We start from the raw sequence: 15,246 nt of genomic DNA on the forward strand, positions 1-15,246 counted from the left end.
CATAGTCTGAGTTAATGTGTCCTTGAAGCCAGCTGCCACTCTGAGGCAAACGGAGGCACTCACCCACAACTGAACCAAGACTAATCTGATGGGTGATTAAAGCTCTTTAGGTGCCCTGTGGGATTTTTATCCAGTGCTTTTTACAATGAAACTCTCACATTAGTGTAGCCTGTATACACGTAGTATAGAAGTCCAGTGAAGGGTTAACATAAAAGTTCTGCTTTGCACACTTTGGGAGTTTCCTGCAGCTGAAGCAGCAGCGCTGCCTGAACACGAGTTGAACCTTGACTACGTTAAAGCAGAGGAATAGGCCAGACCACTGCTGGGAGAAGTGAACTATGCTGTGAGGTCAGTGTAACTTCTAGCGCATTTATCTGCTCTTAACTGATGCAGAGTAGAGTGTTTGTGTGTAAATCTTGTGCTCTAGGTCCTCCTTAGTCATTATCTCTGACTAATAGATTCAGCTTCATGGACAAGCGAGTGTTTCAGGGGCCAATTAGGTCTTAATTCCCCATGCAGCGCCCACAGAGCTCCTGTATTTAGTGTTCACAGAGATGTGTGCGTGTGTGTGTGTGTGTGTGTGTTGCTTTTTCTTCACTACACACACTTACTTAACTGTGATGCAGCCTCTTATAAAGTTTTATTTTGAAAGGTTTCTTGACTTGCCAGACGAACATGCTCTTTCACCACTGCTTCAGGCAAGATTGTGAAACGACTTCAAATACTCTAGTATAGTACATCAAACGCACGCTAATTAAAAACATGCAGTCTATACACTGTTGACTCCTGCTTTAATATACAGCATACACTGGCTGGAAGGTATAAGGACTAACACTAACCGCCTTTAATCACTCAGCTTTCAGTGTATCGGTAATTTCTTTTGCTGTAATGCAGTGGAATCTACATGGACATATTTCAGATACTAACCATTCTTTATCATTTGGGGTCCAGATTGCCACCAGAGGCTGTGAGACCTCAGAGATGGTCCTGCGGCGGAACAGCCTCGGCCAGCTCGGCTTCCACGTCAACTTCGAGGGCATCGTGGCCGACGTGGAGCCCTTCGGCTTCGCCTGGAAGGCCGGCCTGAGGCAGGGCAGCCGCTTGGTGGAGATCTGCAAGGTGGCCGTGGCCACGCTCACCCACGAGCAGATGATCGACCTCCTCCGCACCTCGGTCACCGTCAAAGTGGTCATAATCCAGCCTCACGAGGACGGCACGCCTCGGAGGTAAGCGGGACGGAAAAGCAGGTGTTCCGCAAACGTAGAAGAGTCATTTCCCCTCCGCTTTGATGCAGGTGGGGTAAATTGGCTTGACATTTGTGCTCATATTTGAGGTGATTAGCATAAAGAACTGCTTACGTGGTGCTTTTGGCGCCTGTGTTGGATGCTGTTGCCGGCGATTTCTCTGGAGAGGAGACGCTCTCCGTCCTGATGTGGCTTTGTTGTGAGGGAAGGCTCCAGCAGAGCGCTGGAGTCGTGCAGACAGTCAGCGTTTTTAACTAATGATAATGAGAGGAGCTTTTTGATTAATGGTTCGACTCTGACTGCCATTGTGTGACAGCTCTCATTTATAGATGGCTTTTTTTAACCTCTCCCTATTTTCTGTTCAGCAATTAGTGTGGGAGTGTTGGGCTTTCTAGGGACACACGCCCATGGGGAGACTCCATCTCTCCTTTTAATAAAAAAACACAGAGCCATATTTCAAAGATCTTTTGTGATGGGAAGAGATAAAGGCCTTTGTAGAAGACATCTTTTCAGATCTCATCTGTCTGTTAGAGACAGACAGTCCTGTGAAATCATACCCATCGATTTTTCACACTGGCATCTCCAGCATCTTTGTTGTGCTTACTTCCCCGAAATGCTCAACCACAAATATTATGTGTTAAATCCGCTTTTTTTCTGGTAGCGATCTTACAGGCAATGCTAGTGTTTTTAGCTTTAAATTGATGCTATGATTTTAGATCACACCTATTTACAGAAGAATAAATCTAATACGTATAGATTTATGTTAGCTTTGTCAGCCGTAAGCGGCTGAGTGTATTTGTGGGTCATCGTGTTAAAGGCTGCACAGCGGTCACGTGGTTCTTTGTGAGCCGGTCCGGCGACGGTGCAATAACACATTTGTCCCTCAGATGGTGAGCTAACGTGTCTCATCTGTGAATCCAGCGCAGCGGTCTGTCTGGCACCACCGACGTATAATCCTCTTACCGCGATCTGTGATGATACAAGATGATACAATCGTGATCGCAGTATAGGGAAGCCGACAAAACAGACCGTCTTCCAAAACTGGTTTGTGTGCTCCCTGGAGATGTGGTTACAGGATGGTGGATTTTGTTGCGGCCTCTGTGCCAGTGGTACAGTAGACATCTGGATTTAGCGTTTACACAGCCAACAAAAGGTAGCTTTAAAAATAGATGCGCATAAGCATTGTACCCATAAGTATGTTTATAATGGGCAGTATGATGGATAATGGGCTGGGTCTGACCCATATATTGCATTTGTTAACAGACGCATTATGCAGATTAGGCGCTATTACAGTTAGAGACTATACTGTTCAGTGCTTCACTGAGAGACTTTTCCATTTTTACTGAGGCGCGCTGAGAGCATAAAGGCTTTATTTTCTCCCAAGCCTCCCACATCTCAAGAGGTGAGAGGTCAGGTGAAGAATCTGAAGGACCCTCAACTCTTTTCGCCCGTGCGTCTTTGAGTTGCCAAAGTGTTGCAGTCAACAATAAGCGCTCCAGTTTCTCCACTATTATCTCAAAGGAAAGGAATTCAGTGGGGGCCTGAAAGTCCTAGTCAGTCCCCTGTGGCCAGCGGGATGGGGGTTAGTCTAACAACAATGGACAAGAGTCTCATGACCTTCAGACAATGCACTCTGGCTCCATGCACTGCCGCTAGGACCAGAAGCTGTATGTTTCCATAAGCGCACAAAGGAGCGGGTTTCCTTTTTACTGTTAACATTGTCAGATTATTGTTTAGCCAGATTTTGAGAACACTTATTAAGAGTTAAAGACCAGCAAGCTGCTCACATCATGCTAAAAGAAGCTGGGCAGTGCTGTTTGTGTTAAACCCCCTGAAGCTGTTTGTGCCTGTTTCACACTGCTCAGACTCAAGCCAGAGGAGATATGGCTCTAATATTAGCCTCACCTAGCACTGTATTTATTTACACTGGAGGCAGGATGTGCGTTCAGCCCGCTGCAGTACCAGGGGCTTTTCCATCATCCTTGTGAAAAGCTTTAAAGGAGTTCAACATGTTAGTTGTGGATCAAACTAATGGGAAAAAGATGAAGAAGCTTAGCTATTTGAAACAGGAACACAATGTAGAGAAGCTAGCGGTGATTGGATGTTTAGGTGCATGGTCATCAGAGATGGACGAGTAAACAAGAGGATCAGTGCAGCATGGAGAAGGCGGGTGATTGCAACATTTTTGTGATGTTTATTGCAACTGATGTAAATTTGTATCGCAGAGGTTCCGGTTTCAAACACAGGCTAACCTGAATTCACGTGGGGTCAACGTGCACCCGGCCCATGTTGATAATTCATTCCCTGTGACAGTGGTGACTGGTGACCTTTGCCTTTGAAGTGTCGTCAGACCCGTCGTCGTGGATTCTCATCCGGGCTGAAGCTAAGCCGGATTTCTCACTTCCACACCCTTTGAAAGACAGCACGACTAAAGCGCAAGTCAGACAACCTGCATCGCAAATTGCGCTGCTTAATCCCCTCACCTTCATCACACGACACCTTCTTTTCTCTCCAGTTTGCAAAAGGACCACAGATTTTTCTTTCTCCTGTAAACCTAAAGACTTCTGAGCACACCTGCTTTAATGAGCACCCTCAACAATGGTTTGCAAACGGCTGGTGGAGGTTAAAACCTCTGGCTTTTAGCCGCAACATGGAGTATGACTGTGGGAATGGATTGTCTCTCAGTCACTGGCCATGTAATTAGAGTGACAGCTCTCTGACTGAGGTCTAAGGTCATGATGACACACTGATCTATTGTAATTCTTTTAAGGGCAGGGGCTGAAGGAGAAGGTTCACCCCTGTCGTCCACTGAATGAGCCAAATCATTATATGGGTAGAGTTGGTGCAAACCTATCGGTTATGCTTAATTAGGTTAGTTCATCATCAACAGCGAATAGAAAAGAAAAAAAAGACTATTACTAATGTATGGTAATAAAGACATGATCCTACCAAAGGCAGAGAGGTAACATGGGTGATGTGTGGTCAGATGTTTTTAGTTGACTTCACATCCTCTACAACCCTATGTAGGTCATCTTAGTCTTGTTTATAGCCACTCTCATTAGGCTGGAATAGTACAGCAGCATTTATTGGTGGCATTAGGAGGAAACGGAGAGCATTATTACTTCTCACTGGTCCCTGCCTTACTCCTTATGGCTAAATGTGTCTAACAGCCTCCTCTCTGCCTCCAGCAGAGGTTTAACCGTTGCCTAAACACACTTCTCCTGCTGTTTGTAATGCACAGGGGGACCTGGATTCACTGTGTTTAAATCAGGAACAAACAAGAACCTGAGAACCTGTTCTCAGTCATTGGGCTTCTGGGGGCCCAGCAAGGCCACTTGTGTTGACAAGCTTGCATAGTCTGCCCTGTCCAGAGGAGTGATGTCTTGTGACCTGAAGAATGTGTTCGTTGCTTTAGTAAGGAACCGAATGCCCAACAGTCTGGAGGATTTAAGGTGCATGTTAGACTTTTTCATTCTGACAGAATAGGAAGTGAGTGATGAAACACTGCAGATAAAAACACCGATAGTAATGGGTTTTAAATTTAGATGGGTGTTCCTGATACTCCTATACATCCCTGGTTGTGCAGCAATGCAAGCCATTAGTGTCACTATTTTATATACTGTGTAGGATCAAAACACTAAATGTGTCACATACATGCTATAAATAATGTAAACGGTGACATGGAGAATGTAGAGCATGCCACTGACGTCCTCTCTTCATGGATGAGGCCGATTTGGCATTGACATTAACCAGATGTGAGGGACATAATGGAGGAGGAGGACGAAGCGAAGGGCCATCGTCTTGTTGGATCTTACAACACACACAACTCCAGTGGGAGACGAGTTGTGAACAGCCCAACCACCCATGGCCCAGTTTGATGAAAGGCTCTCTCTGACAGGGATTACTCACCCCCCTCCACCGCAGCGCTAGCATCCAGCCAGTGCACGTTCCTCAGGCCCCGCTGTGTATACATGTAGAACCACAGCGAAGTATACACAGCTTTCCACCCCCGAATGAATTCTGGAAAATTGACTTTGGTGGCGGCGGGGGGGCAGTTTAATCATTAGGGTCATGCTTGAGATGCCTCTGGAGTGCTAGCAGAGCACTCAGGCCCTTTAGCCTCAACCCACCACCCTCTAAACCCTCAGTCCTCCCAAACATACACACCAATTCTCTGTCAGGCCCAAAGATTAATGCTGCATGAAATGGCATCACAGGCCTTGTCCATCCCAAAGATCTCCAGTGTTGTGAGAGGTAATAAGACGGAGATGGAGGAAGAGACTCCTGTAGAGCTGTTTGGGGCGGGGGGGCATCTTAGATGGCACGGCTGGTTGAGATTTTCAGATTTATTAAAATATTACTATTATGTGTGTCTGATGCGCCTGTGGACATCCAGTGTGTTTGTGTGCATTGTTGAGTTATATTTAGATGTCTGCCTCTGGCTAAATATTTTGAAAGCATTAGTGTAGTCATGGTAACACAAAGGATGAATGTTTCCCCTCCCCCTATATTTTTTATGAGGACATGAGGGTCAGCAGCAAAGTACAATATAATGTACAAAAATGGTAATGCATCAGCAAAATCATAATAAATTTTAAAGAAAATCATTTAAAAGATCATAAAATTATTCTAAATGTATTATGTGATTGCATGTCATTTATAATAATTAAATAACGCAGCAGAGTGCAATATTGATTCATGGCCTAATGATCAATAATGAATGGAGTTTTAATGTGAATGGGCTTCATGTGTGGACTCTTAATCCCTGGCTCGTTGTTAACCTTTGCATTTTAATCCTCCCTTGGCAGGGGCTGCTCCGAGCTGTACCGCATTCCCATGGTAGAGTACAAGGTCGACAGCGAGGGCACGCCGTGCGAGTACAAGACGCCCTTCAGGAGGAACACCACGTGGCACCGGGTGCCCGTAGCCGGCGGAGCGCCCCTGTCCCGGGGCTCGCCCACGCAGGGCCCCGACCGCCTGCAGTGCCAGCAGATCCTCCAGCAGCACCAGGCAGCCATCCCGCGGAGCACCTCCTTTGATCGGAAGCTGCCGGACGGATCCAGGTGAGAGCGCCCCCGAATCTGAATGAGAAAAACCTAAAAGAAATAAACAGTTAGGCCTGTTTTGGAAGCTGAGTTCTCTACTCGGGGGGGGGGGGGTTCACGAATGTAGGAAGAGCAATGCTTGCGATCAAACGCCACGGCGCTCAAAAGATCCGATGCTTTGGAGACAGAACCTTTGAACTCTCAGCCTTTCTCATTTAGAAAGGAGTCACACTATCACTTTGAGGGGTTATTGTGAACGCTTATTTGCATACGTATGAATGGGGCATTTTAGTCCAATGAATTCACAGCTTTGCTTTCATCTCCCTTTAGAAGATAAGGCCACACTCAGACTTTGTTCCTGTCCTGGGCTTTTTCTCCTGTGGACATCTCCATTGAGCTATGTAAAGCAGCAATTTGTTCTTTCTAATGAAACCCCTGCAGTCGTGATAACCTTTCCAGACTGCCACACTGCCCCCCACCCCCTTGTGTTGCCAGTTCGGACTGTACCGGTGTAATAGCTCCCTAAACAAAGTCTTCTCGTTCCACTCCCACACCCCCTACGCTCTGCTCTTCGTTCCTCCTGAAACCCTGATGAGGAGGAGGTGATGGGGACAGTGACACGGATCAGCTCATCTCATCCAATTACTGCCGAAATGAAAAACACTCTCTTTGAACCACAAAATGTAGCATCCCAGTGGGAATAGAAGCAGGATGGGGGGCTCATAAACAGAGGAGGGGGAGACACTGCATGGGGATATTATATTAACACAAGTTGACTGATCTTTTAGCATTTTTGCTAATACATACGCTGTCTGGTAAAGAAGTCACCAGCTGGATTTCACTATGGTCAGAAATAACCTTCCATCCCATACCTGCTTCTGTGATTAATATGTTTTAACTGGCAACACAATGAGGTCACCTGGTGTCATGTCAGGGACATGCTGTAAAACGAGTAGTCCACTTTCACACATGGCTTGGCCACCACAGAGGCCACATTTCAGCATCACGGAGAGGATTTGGGATCTGCCAGAGAAGACTTTATGCAGCAGATCCATCCCCTCATCCAGACAAGATCTTGGCAAGAAATGAATGCAACTCTTGAAGCAAATGAAGCATGAGCTGAACAAATCAACGCCGCGGTGATGGTGTGTTCTAATCGAAGCAAAAGGCAGCAGACATTAGTGTGTGCGGCGAGTGTGTGTATAGCAATGAAGATGACAGGTGGTGGAGGCCACAGGGAATGTGGGACAAAAAAAATGGAAACCACAGATCTATAGGACACATGAATTTGATCACTTGGCTAAAGAATCCCATCCTATCCTCCTATAACGACATCCAGATTCAGTACCATAAAATATGACACTCCTTTTGCAGCCAACTGAGACTGACCACTAATCTCCTCTGCCTCAAATGTTATTTGCAGAGAGGAAAAAAAATGGCTTTCAAAATTTCAAAACGTTACGTTATGTCAAGAAAGAAGGAGACGAGAACAAAAAGCAGCTGCTGCTGTTTGACATTAAAGTGGCTGGAATCGCCCGACTAACACTTCAACCCGGGGTGGAATCGGTGATCTGGCCAAGGTGTTGGATGATGGGTGTTGAGATTGTGTTACTGACAGTTCAGTGAATTTCCCATGGAGGTCTGGACCAAAACAGATGCTCAGGTTGTCCCCTTCCAAATGAATGTTTATAATGGAGTCTTCTATAGATTATATTTTTGGATGTTCTCAAATGAGACTTTTCGAAGCAAATTCATAGCTAAGAGGATGCACATGGTTAGTAGGGGGCGTACAGCTAGACCTGGCTGCATACTAAAAATAGCCACTGTGCCAGTAATGCTTCACTTTAGTTTCCTTCTGTGTCCGTCTGGCCTTTGTTAGTCTCTCACTCTGCAGACCGTAGCCTGCGGGTTTGTCCTGGCAGAGCGAAATATAAACAACTTGTCTCAAGATCTCAAATCATGTCATGGGATTATTGCGTTACAGTGAAGTGCACTTTGGATAAGTTGGCTAATTTTAGGCCACAGGGTCAAATGACTTCATTAACACGTCGCGTGTGAGAAGCAGAGACAAGTGTCCTCCGCGTTTCCTTATTCCAGATTCTCTCTCTTCTTCCCCACCTGGATCACGCGCTGAGGCTTAATCACCGGAACACGTCTTCTTCCTGTTTGTCTACGAATTTGAGACGCCGTTTCTCCCTCACTGACAGTTTTCCTGGATTTTCCACGGTGCTTTCATGCGAGGGACTGTTCTCTGGAGTGAGCCGCAGTAACAGACTCAGTCATGATAGACAGAGACAAGAGCAAGTTTTAGTCTGTGTGTTTTCTCCCCACATTCACTCTATTTGTAGTGTGTCCAATGCTGCTGCTGTAACCCCTGTTGTTTCTGCAGGACGCTGCAGGATTTGGAGAACCCCCAGATCGTCTCGTGTAATAAGGGAGACCAGCACTACCGCAGCTCTCCCAGCAACCAGTCCTCCTCAAGCGATCCAGGACCCTGTGGCAGCAGCACCTGGTCCCAGCAGCCTGGATATGATGGGTAAAGAACCACAGCACTCTGTCCTTTTTTTACATATAGCCTCTAAATAGTCCCAGCGGGATTAAGCAGTTTGCCCTTGTGAGCACAGCTGCAATTTGGCAAAATAACTGCAAATTTCCCCCAAGAAATGTCCAAACCATCAGGGCACGATTGACCAGTCTTTGCACTTTTCTTTTTTCAATTCAATGAAGCATAACATTATTTCTTATATGTTCTGATGTCACGTCCAAAGTTTAAAGAAAAGCAGTTGCATTATTTTTGCATTTATCATTATTACAGTCTCCATTCCATCATCATAAAGCTGTGATTTCATAAAAAGAACTAAAGGATTCCTTAGACATAAATGGTCACTTTGTAAATTAAGCTATGTCGCATTATAGCCATTACAATCCAAACCAGGATTTTTCATTGTTGGAACTATGAAAAGATTTTTCCCTGTCCAGATGAAAAGGACGAGCACTTAAATATAATGGGAAGTGATTATAAAGCTTCTTTCTTGTCTGTCTGTGTTTCCTACTGCAACTGAAGTGCCTCTTTTATCAAACTGCAATTTTGGAAAAAGCCACAGAAGAGAAATTTCATGACAAAAAAAAAGTCACTTAAACCTGAAAATCTGAGAAGAGAAAGCGGGAGAGAGACACCAGACAGACCTTGTAGATTGTGTCCACATGATTACAGAGCCACCACACATTTCTAAGTTCATACATTGTCCCCTTTCTCTCTTCAGTATTCTGACCCTTTTCCCCCTTCCTTCAACCTAATGGTTCTCGGGCAGTCTGGCTTCAGGCTGCACGGGCACAACATCTGTCAGGCTGGGTCTTGTACATGAGCGGAATCCATCAGAGACCAATGTCTGTAAGTGGTTATAGGCCATGACAAGAGGCTTAGCTCCACGCTGCTGCCTTTCTGTCGGAGGCCTCCAAAGCAGGCGCTCCACTCTCGGGGATCACCGTGGCCTGTCAGGGCTGCTGTGATGCAGAACAACACGCATGTTGACTAGCCTACTGATCTCCAATTAGAGCCTTTGTTAGAAATAACAAGACATTGTGGTCTCGGCTGTAACCTTTGTTGGCGCTTTAAGCTTTAATCAAGACCTGCATTGAAAATGTGCTGCTCTTTCGCCTTTTGTCAAGAGCAAGAGTGCCTGGAATGCCAACGCGAATGAAAGGAAGTCTCTCGTCGGCATTGTCTGACAACTTCTTTATTCCATTATTGTAAGCTCAAGTGATTCGACTTGAAATGATTTTGAGCTAATTGCTGTACACGCTGTAAATCAGTTGAAGCCTTTCACTGACTACAAAAGAGAGCCCCCGCTATAGACAGGAAATAATTCACAGCCTGCTTTTCGTCCCTCTCTTGATTTATTTTTATTTTTTTACTTCCCCCTGCAGATGTCCCTCCCCTGTCCTGCACGAGCATGCAGGCGACATGCAGGGGGGAGACACCGAGATCCACAGGGAGAGAGAGCCCACTCTGGAGAGGACCAGGTCTGCAGGTGAGTTTGCCTTGCAGCAAGACGCAGCCACGTCTTCACACTCTGTGCTAAATCGCTTTCTTCTGTGTTCATTAGAAGCCAAATGGCACCTACCCTCCACTAAGATCCTGAACCCTCTGAAGCAACGGGAAGGAAGCAAAGATTCACCCAACAAGCTGTCCAGGGTATGTATTTAGCCTGTTTTAGCTTCAATTTGAACTTTCTTGAAGGTATTTAGAAAGAAGAGTAAGACTCTGAAAGCCCTGAAAGTTTAATGCAGCCTCCGTAGCCTCTGTTCAAACCGTCAGACCTGATTTACTCCATAGTTTTTTGCCAAATTGTCCTTATTTGTGGACTTTGCAGCAATCAGCAGCTAAACCCGAGTGTTCGACCTCATGTGGTCGGCTCTAACTTTTTTTTTTTTTTTTTTAGCTGCTTCCCACCGCCAGCATGCCAGTGAACACCTCATTCCTCATTTCACAGCCATTTCTGGTTATCTTACACTTTTCTAGGACACATTTTGCTAGAAGGTTGAATATATTAGGTTCTCTCATTCTCCTTCCTTTTTTCCCCGCATTTCTTCGCTCAAAACGTCTTTTTTGCCTTTCTCTTTTGATGCCAGAAGCTGGCAAATATAGCTAACAACTTCTAAGTGCTTTCAACCGGTGGTGCATTAACCTGCGCCAGAGGATAAAAATTTAAACACTCTCTTGGCAGCATATGTTCCTCATAGACAAAGTTTTTTTTAAGACACAGCAGTTGGTATTTACGTGTATCTGAGATGCTTTAACAGTGATTATGGCAGCTCATAATAATGGGGTAATCAGGGATTAATGTTAATTAGGGGCCTGTGAGTGTTATTTAGGGGTTTCTTTCTGTTACAGTCAGATAGTTTGAGCATATCTTGGATTTTGGAAAAAGCATGTGATGTTGCCTGATGGGTAAACCCAGCCCGACTCTGTTGTGCCTGGCATCTTAGGAATCTGTGAGACGAATTCTTTGCAGCTGCTGTTTCGCCGAACATGATTTACTGTTACTCTTTCTCCTTTTTTCTCTCTTACTCCTTTTCCGAGCCAGATGGGAGATAAAAACTCGAGCCACTCGAGTAGCAACACTCTGTCAAGTAACGCATCCAGCAACAGCGACGATAAGCACTTCGGCTCCGGGGACCTGATGGACCCGGAAATGCTGGGCCTCACGTACATCAAGGGCGCGTCCACGGACAGCGGCATCGACACCAACCCCTGCGTGGCCCCGGGAGCCCGGGTGCTGCTGCAGGGCAGGGCGGGGGAGCCGGGCCACGCGTGGGTGTCGGAGCACCACGAGGACGGGGCGTCGGAGGACGACCACGGGAAGCTGTACCTACCGCAAGGCTACGCGTCTGCAATCATGTCTAGCCATGGGATGGAGGGCAGCATTGGAGACCTGAGCGAGATCTCGTCCCATTCAAGGTACGGCGCCGCAAACAACTGTGCTTTGGAAATCTCTATTTCTATTGGCTGTGCCACACGAATGGGTTGACCTGTATTGTAAACACCAAAACACCAGGAGCAACTGTCTTTGAGTCGAGCATCCCTCAGCGTCTCTGAAAGTAAAGTGGAGGGATAGGATTTTCATGAGGACTTAGGACCGGCTGTTCACCTGCAGATAACACTAGTATCTGTTCACACACATACTCACAGTCAAAGATATGCACAGAGGATGGTTCCTAGCTGTTAGCTGACCTTTCCGCCTAGCCCCGTGCCCTTACTCCTGACCTACAGCATTGACTCATCCAGCTGTGCTGAAGCCAGTGGGTGGGGTGGCTGTCAGGCTGGAGCAGCGGGGGTGGGGTGGGGGGGTACCATCACCATCAACACCACGTCCTCCTCACCAGACTGGAGCCCATCTGGGGTAGAAGAGGGGTGTCAGAGAGGGGGTGGCCCTGCAGCCAGTCACAGCCTGTGCCCGTGAAATAGAATGGGTATCTATTTGTTTACGCCGTACACAGTGATGTTACCGCAATCTGTTCAGATCATTGACCTGTTTAGGTGGTGTCAGAACTGTCCACTCCAGGATCCAACCCAGATATGAGCGTATAGCGTGAGGTCTGTGCTCTCACCTTCACTACTTGGATGCACCCCACCTTTTGTTTAATGGTCTTTGACACCAGAGTGTCATCTGAGCAAACAGTGAAGCAGCAGGAGCACATTTAGCAGGGTGTGGCCCAGATGGTCATGAATATGGAAATGATATGTCTTATGTACTGTAGCTTACTAATGTCTCGGGGTGTTTAGGAGGGTGTGTTTAACTGAAAGATTTCCAGCAAATTGCAAAATTGCAAATGATAATATGAGTAAACAAGAGCACGGGGCTTCATTTAGTTCAACTCACGTGGCTGCATTGTGAAGAAAGAGAATGTTCTGTATATGAAAGTTGAAACTAAAGCAAACAGCACATCAACATTCCGGTATCAGAGACATGGACAGAAATATCATTGGTTTTAGAATTTCTTGTGCTTCTGCAGTGCTGTGACTCTTTTTGCTTTGGATGACAATTTAAAAGGTCACTTAACCCACATCCCAAAAACCTTCCCCCGTTTAGCCTTTTCAGCAGCAGACATTTCAGAACGGCAAACGCAAACTGTCTGGATGTCGGAGTGAGCAAAGACACTTTCAAAGCAATGACCCTTTAATTTGGTTTGTCAGTTGATATTTAACCAAATATTGAAAGGACAAAGCTCAGCAGGAGCAGTGGTACGATAGTGGACATGAGTCAGGTGCAGGCTAAAGGCGAGCTGGTGTGAATATAATGGGAAACGGAGATCATCCTCCTCGGTTTATTCATCATCATTTCACTGTTAATATTTGTTTATCCTAATTTTACGCTTTGCATTTCATTCATTTCTATAACGCCATTCATTTTGTGCTCGCCTTTGAGTTACATTATGCTTTATTTTTTTTGCTGTTTGAGCAGTGGCTCGCACCACTCTGGCAGTCCTCTGGCCCGCGGTGCCAGGTACTGTATGTCAGCCGACTCGTCCAAGGTGTACACCATCCCCCAGACCAGCAGCTCGGGGCCTGAGCCGGGGCCGGGGGATGGCTCAGAGGCCTGTGGGCAGACACGGCCACAGCCTGGTTGCAGGCTGAAGACAGCTGATGATGAGCACCATCATGATGGTGGTGAGGAGGAGGAGGAGGAGGAGGAGGAGGATGCCCAGGGAACTGAGGGACCCCCCAACATTTCAGAGTGTGGGTGAGTGTGGGTGACGGAAAAAAAAAGCAAGCGAGATCATGTCTGAGAACACTGCTGAATATGCTCTCCTTTAACTAGAACGCAGGCGAACGCATGCAGTTCGGTTCCACTTCACAAGGTTCACGTTAAGTTCAGCGCCAGCGCTCGTGTGAAGCCAGATGACACACTTTTTAATCACGCTCGCTGGCTTCTCTCAGCGCAGAACTGTTTCCCCTTTACACTTACTGTGGCACTTGAGCAACTCATTTCAGGACAAGTGGTGCCCCCCCCCCATCACCCCCCAAACCCCAGCCAGTGTGCATAAACTGGCCTTGATTGAAGCCGACAGCCACAAAATAAATAATCTCAATGAAGCCATGGACATAATACACTTGGCACATGTCACTTACGGTTATTGATTGTTCTGGTGAAGCCGCGTCCCCGTGGACGGCACCGGCTGAGCCTGCATCAGATCAGCGTCCCCGCCGGGAGCCGGGCAGAGATCCACACGCAGCCGCACACGGCTGCCGCTCAGACGAGCCAAGGACACCGGCCACAGAATAGAGCCTATTCATATTGCAGAGTAAGATTAAGGTGTGGAGCAGCTCAGCCAGACTGAGGACGTTTAGTCTGCTCACTGATGGGACCGCTGACTGTATCTGTCTGGTGATTAAACGCTGTGCTGTAGAGAATCACTGCGGCTGAAATTGAAACACAGCTCTGATGACCTGTGTGTGCGCGTCAAGGACACCGAAGGTGTTTGTGCGCCGGATCGGGACGTCTTTTAGAGGGAGCGATGTGCGATTTGCCCCGGATGAAACCCCGACTCTACTCCCCAAGTAATTTCATTTACGCCGTGAAATTTGCCACTTAAGAGCCGTGTGATTGATCGCGCACACGGAAGTCATCTTCCACTGACTTATGAAAAAGCGCTGTAATCCGGTTACCCCTCCAATTGTTTGTTTATATATTCCTACAGTTTTTTTTCACCTTACATAACAGTGCCTCATGATAAATGGACTAATATTACTCACAGATATTGTTCTAACTTAATGAATTTTCTCTCCTCTCTCTAAAACATTTCTCCTTTGCTCTAACACTATATGTGATGTGGGACGTGTAACAATGCTCCTAACCCTCGGGCGCTTTCTCTTCTGCTTCTGGTTCCAGAGGAGCGGAGAGCTTGTTAGCCTTCCTTCTTAAAATGCTGTCTGAGCGTTCAAGGTACACCTTCAGTCAACGTCAACCCTGTGGCCCCGATCTGACCCAGCCTGCCTCCCCACTCACCACCACCCCACCCCACCCCTGTCCCAGAACACCCCCCCACTCCAGTGCAGGTCTAAAGTGCTAGTACTGCAGCAGGGCACGTGCTGAGAGTGGAGCACAGCCATGCATCAGTGACTGTGACGTCTCATTCACTATGTACCGTCCACTAGCATTTATCCATATTTTACTATATATCAAGTAACTTACTACACACATTTTTACGTTTGAGAAGTTGTTTTTAAACCACAAATCTCACATTTCAGTCAGGAACCCTCTGTCAGCCGCCCATAGACTGTTCACTGTTTGTGTTTAAGGCTTAGTTGCTGAACTCAGGGCGCCTCTCAGCCAGAGCGTCTCTAGGTAGCCGTCACAGCCGCGCCATCCCATCATCTCGCTGTCGAGCATATTCCCCCGTGGCCATGTAGCGCCCTGCCAACAGCACTCAGTGTGTCACGCTCACAGGCTGCT

At 46.8% G+C, this 15,246-nt stretch overlaps 1 protein-coding gene across 8 annotated transcripts in view; it reads left to right on the forward strand.

Moving 5' to 3' along the window:
• LOC114870443 (signal-induced proliferation-associated 1-like protein 2) overlaps positions 1-15,246 on the forward strand; it is a 64,288-nt gene that overhangs the window by 39,336 nt on the left and 9,706 nt on the right. For 5 of the 8 annotated variants that reach the window (XM_055502581.1, XM_041067529.2, XM_055502583.1 and 2 more), the window contains 8 exons: positions 952-1,226; positions 6,053-6,307; positions 8,679-8,825; positions 10,217-10,320; positions 10,396-10,484; positions 11,377-11,750; positions 13,255-13,533; positions 14,683-14,736. In XM_055502581.1, the coding sequence (XP_055358556.1) occupies positions 952-1,226; positions 6,053-6,307; positions 8,679-8,825; positions 10,217-10,320; positions 10,396-10,484; positions 11,377-11,750; positions 13,255-13,533; positions 14,683-14,736 (1,577 nt within the window). The remainder of the gene's footprint in view (positions 1-951; positions 1,227-6,052; positions 6,308-8,678; positions 8,826-10,216; positions 10,321-10,395; positions 10,485-11,376; positions 11,751-13,254; positions 13,534-14,682; positions 14,737-15,246) is intronic. The other 3 variants (XM_029175036.3, XM_029175037.3, XM_029175040.3) reach the window with 2 other exon arrangements.

This window comes from Betta splendens, chromosome 15 (assembly GCF_900634795.4).
Source record: "Betta splendens chromosome 15, fBetSpl5.4, whole genome shotgun sequence".
NCBI classification, from domain to species: Eukaryota; Metazoa; Chordata; class Actinopteri; order Anabantiformes; family Osphronemidae; genus Betta; species Betta splendens.